At 37.1% G+C, this 16,441-nt stretch overlaps 1 protein-coding gene and 1 pseudogene across 1 annotated transcript; both read left to right on the top strand.

Annotated features, from left to right (window-relative positions):
• Positions 1 to 1,839: 1,839 nt before the first annotated feature.
• On the top strand, positions 1,840 to 2,709 carry LOC125131691 (olfactory receptor 6C2-like). Its single transcript, XM_047788460.1, has one exon. It carries the CDS (start codon positions 1,840 to 1,842, stop codon positions 2,707 to 2,709), a length of 870 nt encoding a protein of 289 aa, XP_047644416.1.
• A 12,791-nt stretch (positions 2,710 to 15,500) lies between these two features.
• On the top strand, positions 15,501 to 16,441 carry LOC125131754 (olfactory receptor 6C68-like; annotated as a pseudogene).

Genomic DNA, 16,441 nt, shown 5'->3' with positions numbered 1-16,441 from the left:
GAACTTTTTAAAGGCCTCATTACCTTAGACTTATTTTTCTGTAAGTCCCATTTTTTAAATGATCTATATTAGAAAGAATTTGAATGAACAGTCATGGAGCTGTGAGCAGTCAAGCTGATGAAACGCCCAGACTGAGTGACCACACTCTACTGCTCAAAAATTGGTGCACCAAAGGGTCAAGGAAGCATGATACGAACTCCTGCTGAAGAAAGTACCTTCAACATCATTGTAGTATCTGTAATATCTTCTATCAGGATCACAGGAGTAAAGAACTTCAGTCAAGTAGAATCTTGAAATACAAGTAAAGAATGTATCTTCATCTTTATACATAAATATGTATGTATATATGTGTGTTTATACATATACTGAGCAACTATTATAATTCCAGAAATGTGATAAGATCTGGGTATAATATTGAGAACAAGACAGACCCTGATCTAAGATTATCACAGTCTAACTGAGTGATGAACAATAAATAAAGCAATACTAGACAGTTCTGATTTGGGGATGATGAATCCAGGAACACAATGAGATGTGCCTTGCCTCATCTGGAAGAATTGAGATGGGACCTCAGAACTCATTCTAGATACAGTGAGGGAAACAGATTACAATAATCAAAACAGGTGACAGGAAGTCCAGCTAGAGCATGACTGTTTCATATTGAGTGTGAGATCAAGGTTCTGAAACAGGCTTTTTTATAATATACTAAGGATACAGGTCTAACCGGACTAGCCAGGATCCACCTGTAGCCAACAGGGTTGAAAGAACCCTTCCAGAAGAAGAGTAATAACAATGAATTGAGTAGGAACAGTGAGAGTGGATTCGTGGATTCGTGGATAAAGAAGCTAGATTTCAGCAGCCTTAGTAATGAAGAAAGAGAAAGAGACAGAGAAGACAACTAGACACGGCATAAAGATAAAAAAAGGAATATACATGCTCACCCGGAGAATTTATTATTTTTTCAAAGCTTCATTTCAATGGCATAGTCTTTGAAATTCAATGTTTTTGACTGTGTCATTTCTTAAAAGTGTATGTGGCCTATGAATTACAGTGTAAACACTGAATATTTCAAAAGCCATATGGAAACAATATTTTACCACTGGGGGGTAGAATCTAAGAAAAAAAATGGATATCCTGTAGTCTTCCCATTTTTATTTTGCTTATCATTTCTATCTTGTCTATGCACACTGGAAATTCCATCAGATAATGTTAAATTTTTGCTTTCAACAACTGTATGAAAGGATTTGTAACTAACTGGATTTTTCCGCTTGATTTAAATGTCTGGGAGAAATCTACGATTCAGCCATCTGAGGCTTCAGTTCTCCTTGTGGGATGATTTAAGTATGCATTTGTTGACTTTAATACTGGAGATAGGGCTACACTGGTTAGATGTTTCATCTTGAATTAGCTTAAGTAGATAATATTTTTCATGGACTTAGTTCATTCACTTAAATGGCCAAATCTACTTTGCAGAGCTTTCCAAAATATTCCATTTTAATCTTTTTAGTATCTGTATTGATGTATTTAATCTTTTTAATCATCTGCAATGATGTATGTATAATATTATAATATATGTTATTATAATATGTAATGTATAATATGTAATGATGGATAATCTCACATTCCTGATAAATTTCATCTTTTCTCTTTTTTCCACATCAGTCTCCATGACAGTTTTATCCATGTTAGTCATCCTCTCCAAGAATCAGCTTTGGATTCTACTAATCATCTCTCTTGTTTTTTCTGTTTTCTATTTCACCTCTTTCTGACTCATTATTTCCTTTCTTCTGTGTAGTTTGACTTTTTACACACAGATCGCCTAGAACACCGAGGGTAATAATGAGAAATCACACGGTCATAACAACATTCATCTTGGTGGGACTTACCGAGGACCCAGAGCTACAAGTTCTGATTTTTATCTTCTTATTTCTTACCTACATGCTGAGCGTTACAGGGAACCTGACCATTATCATTCTTACACTCACAGATTCTCATCTTAAAACGCCTATGTATTTTTTTCTTCGAAACTTCTCCTTCTTAGAAATCTCATTCACAACAGTCTGTATCCCCAGATTCCTGTACAGTATATCAAGTGGGGACAACACCATGACTTATAATGCCTGTGCCAGTCAAATATTTTTTATTGGACTCTTTGGAGCCACCGAGTTTTTTCTCCTGGCCACCGTGTCCTATGACCGCTATGTGGCCATCTGCAAACCCCTGCATTACACGAGCATCATGAACGGCAGAGTCTGCACCATCCTTATCCTCTGCTGCTGGACCTCTGGGTTGATGATCATCATCACACCACTCAGTGTGGGCCTCCAGCTGGAATTCTGTGACTCCAACGCCATTGATCATTTTGGCTGTGACGCATCTCCTCTCTTTAAGATCTCATGCTCAGATACATGGCTCATAGAACAGATGGTCATAATCTGTGCAGTCATGACATTCATCATTACACTGGTAGGTGTTGTTCTTTCATACATATGTATCATCAGGACAATTCTCAGATTTCCTTCTGCTTCACAAAGAAAGAAGGCTTTCTCCACGTGTTCTTCTCACATGATTGTTGTTTCCATTACCTACGGCAGCTGTATTTTTATCTATATCAAGCCTTCAGCCAAAGAAGAGGTGAACATTAACAAAGGAGCATCTGTGCTCACTACATCTATTGCTCCATTGTTGACCCCTTTATTTATACTTTGAGGAACAAGCAAGTGAAACAAGCTTTCAATGACACGATCAAAAAAATTGCATTTATCTTACACAAGAAAGAGCAAGCTGAATTTAAATAATCCAATGAAAATGATAGATTTATTGCTTAATATTTTTTCTGAAAATCCTAACTAGTTCAGTAAGAGGACACTTCTTATGAATCCTTCATATCTTGATTTGTGAAACTACATGGAACAAACCCTTTCGCTCACAACCAAAATAATTTATATCATTACAAGAAGATGAGAATTTATTTCCAGGAAACAAAATCACCCTTCATCTCATAATAAGCCTTTCCAATATTAGCCAAAAGAAACTGCATACCATGTTAAATATGGTACCAATAATTTCTAAGAAATTTTTGGAACAAAGTGTTTCACTGAACTCCTTTAATTTGCATATGTAAATATACTCAAACATTTTCAATATAGGAAGAAATATTTCATATTTGTTTTAAGGTACTACTATGACAAAATATAAAATAAAAGTACTCAAAGCATGACAAGTAAAATTAAAAGATATTGACGGAAGATAGTGTGAGAAAAAGAATATGTGTGTTTATATATATAGTCATACACATATATATATATATATATAGGACTGGTTCACTATGCTTCACAGTAAAATAGACACGACACTGTAAATCAACTATGCCTTAATAAACATAATAAAATAAAATTTAAAAAGATATTGTAAAACAAATAAAAAAATAAATATCTGGAGTATAGAAACATATATGATATAAAAAAGATACAAGAGCCAGAATATTTAGTAGATTAATATCAAGAAAAAGGAGAGAACTTGAAACCACACCTGCATGACAAAAGCATTCAAGCATTCATGGAAATAAAACAATAAACAATGTTAAAAACAAAAGTGCTTTGTTTCCAGCTATGTCAGAATAACCAGTGTGAGGCCACTGGTTTTCTCCCTTATACCATGAAACTAAATCACCTATATGAGGAAACTTTTGACAAGCAGCTCAAAAGAAAGAGAAATTCAGTACCTATAAGACCACAGTTAGCAGTGGCTCAGCCCACCCTATGAGCTAGAGACGAAGCTCAACATGACTGTCTCATTGAGGTCAGCTGGAAAACATCAGGTCGGCTGGAAGACATCAGGTCGGCTGAAATGGTTAGAATCTGCCAGTGATGGCTGCATTATACCAGGATCTGGGCAAAGTTCCCCATATACCCTTGCCTGAGTGATTGGCTGAAGACACTGGGGCAAGGGTAGTCTATGCGCACCAGTGATAAGGCTGAGAGGTCAACAGAGATACTGGAGGTCGAGCATTCTGAGGGGCAGGAGTTTGGGCACAGCTAAAATATGGAGACCTTGTCAACATCTCTTCCACCACAGGCCCCCCGCTGAATACTTGGGAAAGTCACCTAGAAGTACCTTAGCAGTCAGGACCACATTGTAGATCAAAAATCCAAAAATTAAGGCCTGAGAGTAAGATCTATCCACCACCAGTTCTTTTTAGTTTTTTCATTTTTTAAAGTTTTCTTGAAGTGTAGTTGATTTACAATGTCGTGATATTTCCTGCTATACAACAAAGTGATTCAGTTACACATACACACATCACTTGTTCGTATAAATAAAGTTTTCTTGGAACACATTCATTCCCACTCATTTGTACACTATCTATAGCTGCTTTTAACGGCAGAAGTAGTTTAATAAAGACCTCATGGTCCCCAAAGCTGAAAATGTTTACTAACTGGCCTTTTCCTGAAAAAAGGTTGCAAACCCCTAGTGTGGAGTTAACTTCTCCATTTTTACAATTTTGGATCATTTGGGAAAAAATAATGAGAGGTAGGTTGCTATGCAAATAACATTCTCTTCATCTCCCCAGATGACTCCAGGCATAGCTCTCACACTTGGCTAGCTGAAAGAATTCAATTTGTCCATCCTTCTGCAATCTTCCCCTTTGTCCCTGAATGGGCTTCAAAAGAGAATTTCTAAGATGAGATCTTGGGAAACTGCCTATTCTATCCACCTAGAGCTCATAATAACAGCTAAAGGTAGAACTGTAACACTGTTTTATAGCAAATAGAGAATTCAATTGCCTGGCCTTTTAACAGGAAATTTTATTCAGCCGACCAATTTCTATAAATTTGGACTCTCACCTCCACCTTCCCTGAAAAAAACAGACTTATTTACAACTCCCAAAGTTGCATATGTATAATTAAAATCAAGCAATATGAATATACTCGCTATGGCAACTGAAGTCCAGGTAACGCCATCTCCTTGGCCTGCCCATCAATGTGCTAAGCTATTTTTGGGGCCATAAATGTACAATATTGTCGAGTTTGCATAGTGTCTCACAAGTGCTATCTGGCTGAGTCATCACAAGAGCATCCTGCCCTGCATTCACATACAAGCAGCCTTTTAATTTTGGACAAAGCCACCTTAACATGAAGAGACCATCCAAGATAAAAATTATTGGAGACTACTTCTAATTATATCCTGCTGGAAACTGTAACTGTTTTTTAAAAAAGAGTACATTTATTAATTCTTATAATCTGTCTAATGTTTTAAAAATAACCTTTTATGTACGAGGTATTTAAAGTATATATTGGAAATTTCTGTTCTCAAATTGAAATAAGGGAGTTCCCATTGAGGCACAGTGGGTTAAGAATCTGACTGCAATGACTAGGGTTGCTGAGAAGACGTGGGTTCAATCCCCAGCCCAGTACAGTGAGTTAAGGGATCCGATGTTGCAGTAGTGGTGATATAGGTTGCAGTCACAGCTCAGATTTAATCCCTGGCTGGGAACGTCCATATGGCAGAGGGGCAGCCATTAAAAAATTAAAATTAAACTGAACATTATATACTCAAAGTCAGATGACATATTAAAAATGACAGTTTAAAGCTGACATACATTAACACAGAGTTTACATCTTATTCAATGGTGAATTAATGAACTCTTCCCCTCTAAGATCAAGATATGAATGTCTAATTTCGCCACATCTATTCAGTATTCTACTGGAACTTCTAACCAATACAATAAGGCAAGAAAAAAAGTCCAGATGGAAAGAAAGTCACAAAACTGTCTTAATATTTCATTGCATTTCTATTTATATAGAAAATACTTAAAATCTACTCAATTATCTACTGTAACTATTTCAATAAGTTTAAGAGATACAAGGTGAAAAATGCAGTTATCTGAAAGTTGATTAAAATATAGCATCAAATTATTCTAAATACTTAAGGAAAAAAACAACAAAAGGTATCCAAAACCTCTCTAATGCAACTTATTGAACATTGTTGAAAAATATTTTAAGGATCTAAACAAATGGATAGATACACCATGATTATGGAACAAAGATTCAGGCCTACAAGTACAATCAAATAAATTCTCACAACAACCTGAATGAACTTGGAAGCAAATCCCTTCTCAGCTAACCCTCCACATGAGAATACAATACAGTTCACACCTTGATTAAAGAGCCCAAGCAGAAGACCCAGCAAAGCTGTGCCTGGAATCCTGATGCACAGAAACTATGAGATAATAAGTGTGCAGTTTTAAACCACTAAGTTGGTGGTCAGAAGTGATGTAGTAATAAAAACCTAATGCAAGACTTTAGGAAATGTTTACTGCTTTCATTAAAATGAAATTATTTGGAGTAGGCTATGTTCTTATTTTTTCCCTTATTTCTCAGCATGTAAAAATGGCTTCAACATGAATTTAGTAGATTACACTAATATTGAAATCTCTCTTTGTATTCATATCTTCATGGTTTGAAAGCTGATATACATTTAGGCTCAACTTTTTAAGTCGGGGAAACTATAATGTGCACAAAACAGGAGAAGACAATCTTTATGTTTATAATCATCCTAAGAGTGTACAGACAGGATAAACATACATAAAGTAATAATGAATATTACAAAAGCAACCTCTGCAACTGTAGGCTTTATGAACCACGATTCTGATCATATGATTTTTTAGAATAGACTATACATTACAGAAAAAAAGGTGATTAAAGATAAGATTCACAGACATCCAGGGAGGAATTTAAAGTAACTGAATGAGGATGATCCTCACTGCTGCCAGAAAACAGCAGACGAAGTCTTCTAGAAACAATGTCATGTATTGCTAGGCCTTTGGAGATGCCCACATCAAAAGCACGGGACAGCTCTTCTTTTCTAATTTTCTCTACCCAGATTATGACTGGGACACATTCACTGGCTGAGTGTTTCTCGGACTGAAAAATTAACCTGAGGAGTTCCTGCTGTGGTGCACTTTCCCAGGTTTTTGTTTAAGGTCTCACTCAGCCTCTCAAGAGTTTACAGCAGCAGTGAAGGTGGTTTCTTAATTCCTTATTCTCTGACATCTCTAATCCTTATGGGAACCAATTCTCCCCAGAACCCTCTCCTTATGTCCCCTTAAACTGAGAAAAACTAAATTATGAATTGAACTGTCGACTGATCTCTGTATTTGTGTAGTTGCAGAAAACCCTCTCTAGTACAAAGAAAGATACTGTCTATTTCTAAGACAAGCATTAAGGTTACTCAACCAATCACATTCATATTAATGATTTCTTTTCCTGGATTAGGGCAACATATACTTTTAATACATCAGATGAGAAATCTATATCAAAAGCCATACAGGGGATTAAGATGGTGGAATAGAAGGACTGCAGCTCAACTTCTCTCCTAAAAACAACAAAATTCACAACTAAAGACTGAGCACTCTTCACCCAAATGGACCGGAAACCGTAAAAAAGATACCCTACTCCAGAAGAAAAAGAGGAGGCCACATCAAGAGGTAGGAGGGGCGGTTTCACGATATAAACAACCCACGATATAAACATACCTTCTGGGTGGGAAGTTCCACAGACTGAAAACTAACTGGTTCACAGAGACGCAGCTACAGGAGTGAGAGTTCTGAGCCCCACATCAAACACTCACATACTGGGATCTGACACAGGGAGAAAGAGCCCCTGGAGTATCTGGGATTGAAGGCCAGTAGGGCTTGTGCGCAAGAGCTCCATGGGACTGGGGGGGATGGAGACCCCATTCTTAAAAGGCGCACACAGACTTTCACGTGCACTGGGTCCCAGGGAAAAGCAAAGTCTCCAAGGGAATCTGGGTCAAACCTGACTGCAATTCTTGGAGGACATCCTGGGAAAACAGGAGTGAATGTGGCTTGTTGTGAGGGAAGGACACTGAAAGCAAAGCTCTTGGGAATATTCAGCAGTTGTCTTTCTCTGGAGGTGGCCATTTTGGGAAAATCTGGCCCCACCCATCAGTCAGGCTGAGAAGCCCCAGGGCAAACAACTATACAGGTGGGATCACAGGCCTGCATCTCAGTAAACAGGCCACCTAAAGACCCCTAAGACACACAGCTGCCTCTAATCCCATCCAGAAACTAAGCCCCACCTACCAGAGGTATTAGAATCAGCTCCATCCACCAGTGGGCAGGCATCAGCCCCTCCCATCAGGAAGCCTACAGCAAGCCCCCATACAGACTTCAGCCACAGGGGGGCAGACATCAGAAGTAAGAGGCTACAACCCTTTTATCTGTAAAAAGGTCACCACACCAAAAACCTACAAAAATGAAAAGACAGAGAACTATAACTCCGATGAGGGAGAAAGAAAAAACCCCAGAAAAACAGCTAAGCATTGAGGAGATTCTCAGCCTCCAGGAAAAAGACGTTAGACTGTTGATGCTGAAGAAGATGCAAAACATTGGAAATCAAATGGAGGCAAATATGGATAACTTACAGGAAACACTGAGAAAAGAGATACACGATATAAAACTTAAACAAGAAGAGATGCAAAATACAATAACTGAAATAAAAAATTCACTAGAAGCAGCTAACAGCAAAATACAGGAGGCAGAAGAACGAATAAGCAAGTTGGAGGACGGATTAGAGGAAATTATGGATGCAGAAGAGGAAAGAGAAAAAAGATTGAAAACAAATGAAGAGAGTCTCAGAGATCTCTGGGACAACATGAAAATGCACCACCATCCGTATTATAGGGGTGCAAGCAGGAGAAGAGAGAGAGAAGGAGACAGAAAAAATATTCCAAGAGATAATAGCTGAAAACTTCCCTAACATGGGGAAGGAATCACTCACTCAAATCCAGGAAGCACAACAAGTACCATACAAAATAAACCCAAGGAGGAACACCTCGAGACACATGCTAATCAAACTGACTAAAATTAAAGACAAAGAGAAAATCTTGAAAGCAGCTAGGGAAAAGAAACAAGTAACATACAAGGGAACCCCAATAAGGTTATTCGCAGATTTTTCAGCAGAAACTCTGCAGGCCAGAAGGGAGTGGCATGATATACTTCACGTGATGAAAGGAAAAAAACTCCAACCAAGATTACTCTACCCAGCAAGGCTCTCATTCAGATTTGAAGGAGAAATCAAAACCTTCACAGATAAGCAAAAGCTGAGAGAATTCAGCAACACTAAAGCATCCTTACAACAAACACTAATGGAACTTATCTAGGCTGAAAAGAACAAGACAAAAAGGAGGAAAAAAGAGGAGCAAAAGCTAATCCAAAGCAATTAATAAAATGGCAGTAAGAACATACATATCAATAATTACCTTAAATGTGAATGGATTAATGCCCCAAGCAAAAGACATAGACTGGCTCAGTGGATACAAAAACAAGACCCATATATATGCTGTCTTCAAGAGACCCACTTCACTTCTAGGGACACATACAAATTGAAAGTGAGAGGATGGAAGAAAATATTTCATGCAAACGGGAATCAAAAGAAAGCTGGAGTAGCAATACTCATATCAGACAAAATAGACTTCAAAATGAAGAATATTTTAAGGGACAAAGAAGGACATTACATAATGATCAAAGGATCAATCCAAGAAGAAGATATAACAATTTTAAATATCTACACACCCAACTCAGATTCACCACAATATATAAGGCAACTGCTGACAACCTTAAAAGAAGAAATCGACAATAACACAATCATAGTCAGGGACTTAAGCACCCCACTTACAGCAATGGACAGATCAACCAGACCGAAAATCAATAAGGAAACACAGGCCCTGAATGAAGCATTAAATCAGATGGACTTCATAGATAGTTATAGGACATTTCATCCAAAAGCAACAGAATACACATTCTTCTCAAGTGCACATGGAACATTCAATAAGATTCATCACATCCTGGGCTATAAATCCAACCTTGGTAACTTTGAGAAAATTGAAATCATATCAAGCATCTTTTCCAACCACAACATTATACAACTAGAAATCAACAACAAGAAAAAACTGCAAAAAACACAAACACGTGGAGACTCAACAACATGCTGCTAAACAACCAATGGATCACTGAAGAAATCAAAGAGGAAATTAAAAAATACTGAGCAGCAAATGACAACGAAGCTACAACACTCCAAAACCTATGAGATGCAGCAAAAGCCATTCTAAGAGGAAAGTTTATAGCAATACAAGCCCACCTCAGGAAACAAGAAAAAGCTCAAATAAACAAGCTAACTTGACATCTCAAGCAGCTGGAGAGAGAGAACAGACCAGACCTAAAGTTAGCAGAAGGAAAGAAATCATAAAGATCAGAGCAGAAAGCAACGAAATAGAAACAAACAAAACCATAGAAAAGATCAAGGAAATGAAAAGCTGGTTCGTTGAAAAGATCAACAAAACTGATAAAGCCCTAGCCAGACTTATCAAGCAAAAAAGAGAGAGGACTCAAATCAATAAAATTAGAAATGAAAAAGGAGAAGTAACAGCAGACACCACAGAAATATAAAGGATCATGAGACTACTATATGCAACTATATGCCAATAAAATGGAAAACCTAGAAGAAATGGGCAAATGCTTAGAAAAGTACAATCTTCCAAAACTACACCAAGATGAAAGAGAAAAGATGAATGGAGCAATCACAAGAAGTGAAATTGAAACTGTGATGAAAAAACTTCCAACAAACAAAAGTCCAGGACCAGATGGCTTCACAGCCAAATTCTATCAAATATTTAGAGAAGAGCTAACACCTCTCTTTCTGAAACTTGTTAAAAAAATTGCAGAGGAGGTGATACTCCCAAACTCATTCTGAGTCCACCATCACCCTGATACCAAAACCAGACAAAGATTCCACAAAAAAAGAAAACTACGGGCTAGTTTCACTGATGAACATCGATGCAAAAATCCTCAACAAAATACTAGCAAACTGCATCCAACAATACATTAAAAGGATTGTATATCATGATCAAGTGGAATTTATCCCAGGGATGCAAGGGTTCTTCAATATCCGCAAGTCCATCAGTGTGATACACCACATTAACAAACTGAAGAATAAAATCCAAATGATCCTCTCAATAGATGCGGAAAAAGCCTTTGACAATATTTAACACCCATTTCAGATCAAAACCCTTCAGAAAGTGGGCATAACGGGAACCTACTTCAACATGATAAAGGCCACATATGACAAACCCACAGCAAACATCATTCTCAATGGTGAAAAGCTGAAAGAATTCCCACTGAGATCAGGAACAAGACAAGGATGTCCACTCTCGCCACTACTCTTCAATATAGTTTTGGAATTCCTAGCCACAGCAATCAGAGAAGTAAAAGAAGTAAAAGGAATCCAAATTGGAAAGGAAGAAGTAAAACTATCGATACTTGCAGATAACATGATACTATACCTAGAGAATCCTAAAGACTCTACAAGAAAACTGTTAGAGCTTACCCACGAATTTGGCAAAGTGTCAGGATACAAAATCAATACACAGAAATCGACAGTGTTTCTATATACCAACAATGAAAAAGCAGAAAAGGAAATTAGGGAACCAATCCTGTTTATGACCGCATCCAAAAGAATAAAATACCTAGGAGTAAACCTACCTAAAGAAACAAAAGACCTGTACTCTGAAAACTATAAGCCACAAACAAACAACCCCATCCAAAAATGGGCAGACGATCTAAATAGACAGTTCTCCAAAGAAGACATACAGATGGCCAAAATACACATGAAAAGATGTTCAACATCACTCGTTATTAGAGAAATGCAAACCAAAACCACCATGAGGTACCACCTTACACCAGCCAGAATGGCCATCATCCAAAAGTCTACAAACAAGAAGTGCTGGAGAGGGTGTGGAGAAAAAGGAACCCTAGTACACTGTTGGTGGGATTGTAAATTGGGGCAACCACTGAGGAAAGCAGTATGGAGATTCCTCAGAAAACTAAACATAGAACTACCATTTGATCCAGCAATCCCACTCCTGGGCATCTATCCAGAGAAAACCATGACTCGCAAAGACACGTGTACTCTGATGTTCATGGCAGCACTCTTTTCAATAGCCAAGACATGGAAACAACCTAAATGTCCATTGACAGAGGAGTGGATCCAGAAGACGTGGTACATATACACAATGGAATATTACTCAGCCATTAAAAGGAACGAAATACCAGCATTTTTAGCAACATGGATGAACCTAGAAACTATCATGCTAAGTGAAGTCAGTCAGACAATGAGACACCAACATTGAATGCTTTCACTGACACACAGAATCTGAAAAAAGGACAGACGGAACTTCTTTGCAGAACAGATGCTGACTCACAGACATTGAAAAACTTATGGTTTCCAAAGGAGACAGTTTGGGGTGCGGGGGGATGTGCCTGGGCTGTGGGATGGAAATCCTGTGAAATCAGATTGTTATGATCATTACACAAATACAGATGTGATAAATTCATTTGAGTAATAAAAAAAAAAGAAAAAACAAAACAAAACAAAACAAAAAAAGCCATACAAATAGAAAAACTTGTCTACCTACAACTAAGAATTTTTCATAGAGGAATTGCCTGGAGTATAAGCAGTCATATGTCAAAGATATTTATATAAAACCTTTAGAGTAGTATTTCTTATTATACAAACAGAAATGTAAACAACTTAAGTTTCCAAACTGGTGGTAATTATTATCATAGAGAGATTATAATTTTATAAAGGAAGTCATTAAAACTGCTATAAATCTCCATGTGTTAATAATTAAAAACACCATAACAGGCTGGAGGAAATGGTAGATTACAACAGTGTTTGCAAGTTTACTTCTGCTCTTAAGTTTGAGTGAGTAAACCTCTGAAACTTCTTTTATAAGGCAATTTACAATGGTAATCTCTAAGTCATTTTTTTCCTTTTGACCTTCACATTTTTTTCATAAAATCTATGAGTTAAATAAAGAAAGTAGAGAAAGCATTTATCAATGCCAATTTCATTGCCTTAGAAGATACAGGGAAAAAAATTAAACATTTTATTGTTTGACTTATATTAGCCAGGATCATCACACTGTATCTAATATTATTCTTGCACTTTCTTGTCCATAAGGGCACTGTCCCCACTGCTGTCAGGTTCACTTTCAAAACTTTATATAAATATTCCTTGGTGACTTTCAAACCCGGGTCTCCAAGGACTCTTTTGTTTGTTGACTCTAATGATTCTTGTTATAGGTAGAATACATAAATTAACAAGCCACAGTATTTGGTGCCAAATATGTTTTCCTGACCAATGATTTCAGAATACGAACAATCCCTGATCAGTCAATAGCCTATGATATACCCCCAGCCCTTTAAAATAGGCATTATTTTATTTCAGATACCAAGCCAAGAACATATATTCCTAGTATAAAATGACAAAGTACCTCTTATAGAAGAAGTTCTGTGGTATAGGAAGTATATGAAATGGTATATGATATAGAAGTCTCTGGGTATTTCCAGGGAATTTCTAGCTGAGGTAGTTTCCTGAGAAAACTTGGCATTCAGGTCTCCACTGACATATTCCCCTGTTCACTCTGTTTAAGAGTATGTTCAGGAGTTCCCGACGTGGCACAGTGGAAACGAATCTGACCAGGAACCATGAGGTTGCGGGTTCAACCCCTGGCCTTGCTCAGTGGTTTAAGGATCCAGCGTTGCTGTGAGCTGTGGTGTGGGTGGCAGACACAGCTCGGATCTGGTGTTGCTGTGGTTGTGGTGTAGGTTGGCAGCTGTAGCTCTGATTGGACCCCTAGCCTGGAATCTCCATATGCTGCAGGTGCGGCCCTAAAAATAAAAAAAAATAAAAATAAAAAAAGAGTATGTTCAAATAAACTGTCCAGAGATGCCATGAGATAACTTAGAGCTTAAATGGTAAGTATGACAATGTTTGGTGCCTTACTTATTTTAATGGTTTGTATGTGTGCATTCTGGCAGAAGATAGGAGGTGGATGGGAAATGTCATGACAGATTTTTCTCTTTAAGCGAAGTGTTAGACTTAAAAAACCAATACAATTAGCATTTGAAGGTACTATCCTACAATCAGTTAAAAGTGGAGCACATATAAATCTCACAGGATATCATAAGGCTTATATGGATAATGTCTGTAACAGACTTAACCACTGCCTGGATCATATGAAGAGACTAGTAAGCAGGCATTATTATAATTATATTGAAGTACATTTATATTATGACTTATACTGAATGAATTCATAAGATACATGATCAAGTGTTATCAAGAATGGTGGGGTTGAAACCCAGAGAGTAAGCGATTGAGAAAAAAATGCAATCTGCAAAAACAGAGGCAAAAATGTGGACTTGAAAGAAATGCCAATGGAGGAAAGAGTTTCGTGGAAAGTCTATTCAGCAACTTTTGTCTTGACTTTTTCCCCATAATATGGTGTGTAAATATGTTTCAGTATGAGTGGTTAAATGAAGCGTCCAAGTAAAGTTTTTATATCCTTCAGAAGTTGCTTCATTATAAGCAGCATAACCTCACAAGGAGATGAAAGTGCAATAAAGTAACCAGGTTGTACTGCACAGTGTTATCCAAGAAGTAACATAAGATACAGGAAGAATCTAGAACCTCAAAACTACACACGTTTTGTAGTCTTTTACCCTTATAATAAATGATCAAACAAGAGAAAGCAAAAAAAAAAATTATTTAAGAGATAACTGAAATGCCTACTTTTGGCCCTGATATGAATCTTTGTTAGGATTTTAATAATTCCCAAAACTTACAGCAAAGAAATGAAATCTGAAGTTAATATTTTTTATTTTGCTTATGTACTGAAGTAAAACATTTGGCAGAATGAAAAACAAGCTATAATATATGAAATACAAAATAAATGTTATATAATAATAAATGCATAGTGTCATAAAGCTGTAACACAAAATATAGGAAATGAAGCTTTAACTAGAACTGCAAAATGACAAATCAGATGTTTTTGAGTCAAAACATGTTTCGCCCTTAAAATGAATGACTCATTAGAAAGCCAAAACAATTGAACTGAAGTGATTGCAATGTCTTGTTTGGGTCCTGCTCTAAAATTTTATTTATGATTTTAATGATCCCCAAATTTTAAAGCAAAGAAATGAAATAGAAGTTTATTTTTTTAAAAAACTTTACTTAAGATTTGAAGGAAGCATTTGGCCAAATTAAAATGTAGCTACAACATAGGAAATGAAAAATAAATGTAATATAATAAAAAATCCACAACCCAGGGTAGGAGCTAAAAATACTTAATTCATTATACATTAAATTTACGAGTTTACTAAAGGAACAGTTAGACTGTAAGTCAACAACTAAAAGGTATAAAATAATTTTACTTGTCATTACGTATAAATAGATCGGGGAAGGTCATGCTCACTGTAAAATATGAAATGTATTCCTTGGATCAACAAGTAAAACTGATGGATGTTGGAGGAGTTGAATATACAAGAGAGTGTTCATCACTGGATGATGGTGTCATTGAATTCTGCATTCAAATCTCCTCTGACATTGACATGTAGGGTTGGCAAAATCCAGGAGTCAATAATGAGAAACCACACTGCAATAACAACATTCATCCTTCTGGGACTGACAGAAGATCCCCAGCTGTAGCTTTTGCTTTTCCTTTTCCTCTTTCTCACCTACATACTGAGTGTAGCCTGGAAATCTGACCATCATCACCCTAACCTTGCTGGATTCCCACCTTAAAACCCCCATGTATTTTCTCCTCCAAAATTTCTCTCTCCTAGAAATCTCATTTACAACTGCCTGTATTCCAAGATTCCTATACAGTATATCAACTGGGGACAGAACAATTACCTATAATGCATGTCTCACTCAAATATTTTCTACAGATCTTTTTGGGATAACTGAGTTCTTTCTCTTGGCAGCCATGGCATATGATCGCTATGTGGCCATCTGCAAACCCCTGCATTACATGACAATCATGAGCAACACACTCTGCAAAACAATGGTTGTCTGCTGTTGGGGGGCAGCACTTCTGATTATCCTCCCTCCATTCAGCTTGTGTTTTCATCTGGAATTCTGTGATTCCAATCTCATTGATCATTTTGCCTGTGATGCATCTACTCTCCTGAAGATCTCATGCTCAGACACCTGGTTAATTGAGAAGATGGTTATAGCCTGTGCTGTGCTCACTCTCATCACCACTCTTGTAGGTGTGGTTCTCTCCTACATATACATCATCAGGACGATTCTAAAATTCCCTTCTGCCCAACAAAGAAAAAAAGCTTTTTCCACCTGTTCTTCCCACATGATTGTCGTTTCCATCAGCCTATGGCAGCTGCATCTTCATCTACATCAAACCATCTGCCAAAGAAGAGGTAAATCTCAATAAAGGAGTGGCATTGCTTCTTTCTTCCATTTCACCAATGCTGAATCCTTTTATATACACTCTGAGGAATAAGCAAGTTAAACTAGCCTTTCAGGACTCACTCAAAAAAACTGCATTTCTTTTAAGGAAGTAA

Source organism: Phacochoerus africanus, chromosome 7, assembly GCF_016906955.1.
Source record: "Phacochoerus africanus isolate WHEZ1 chromosome 7, ROS_Pafr_v1, whole genome shotgun sequence".
Classification (NCBI taxonomy): Eukaryota; Metazoa; Chordata; class Mammalia; order Artiodactyla; family Suidae; genus Phacochoerus; species Phacochoerus africanus.
This window is presented reverse-complemented; position numbering and strand designations above follow the sequence as displayed.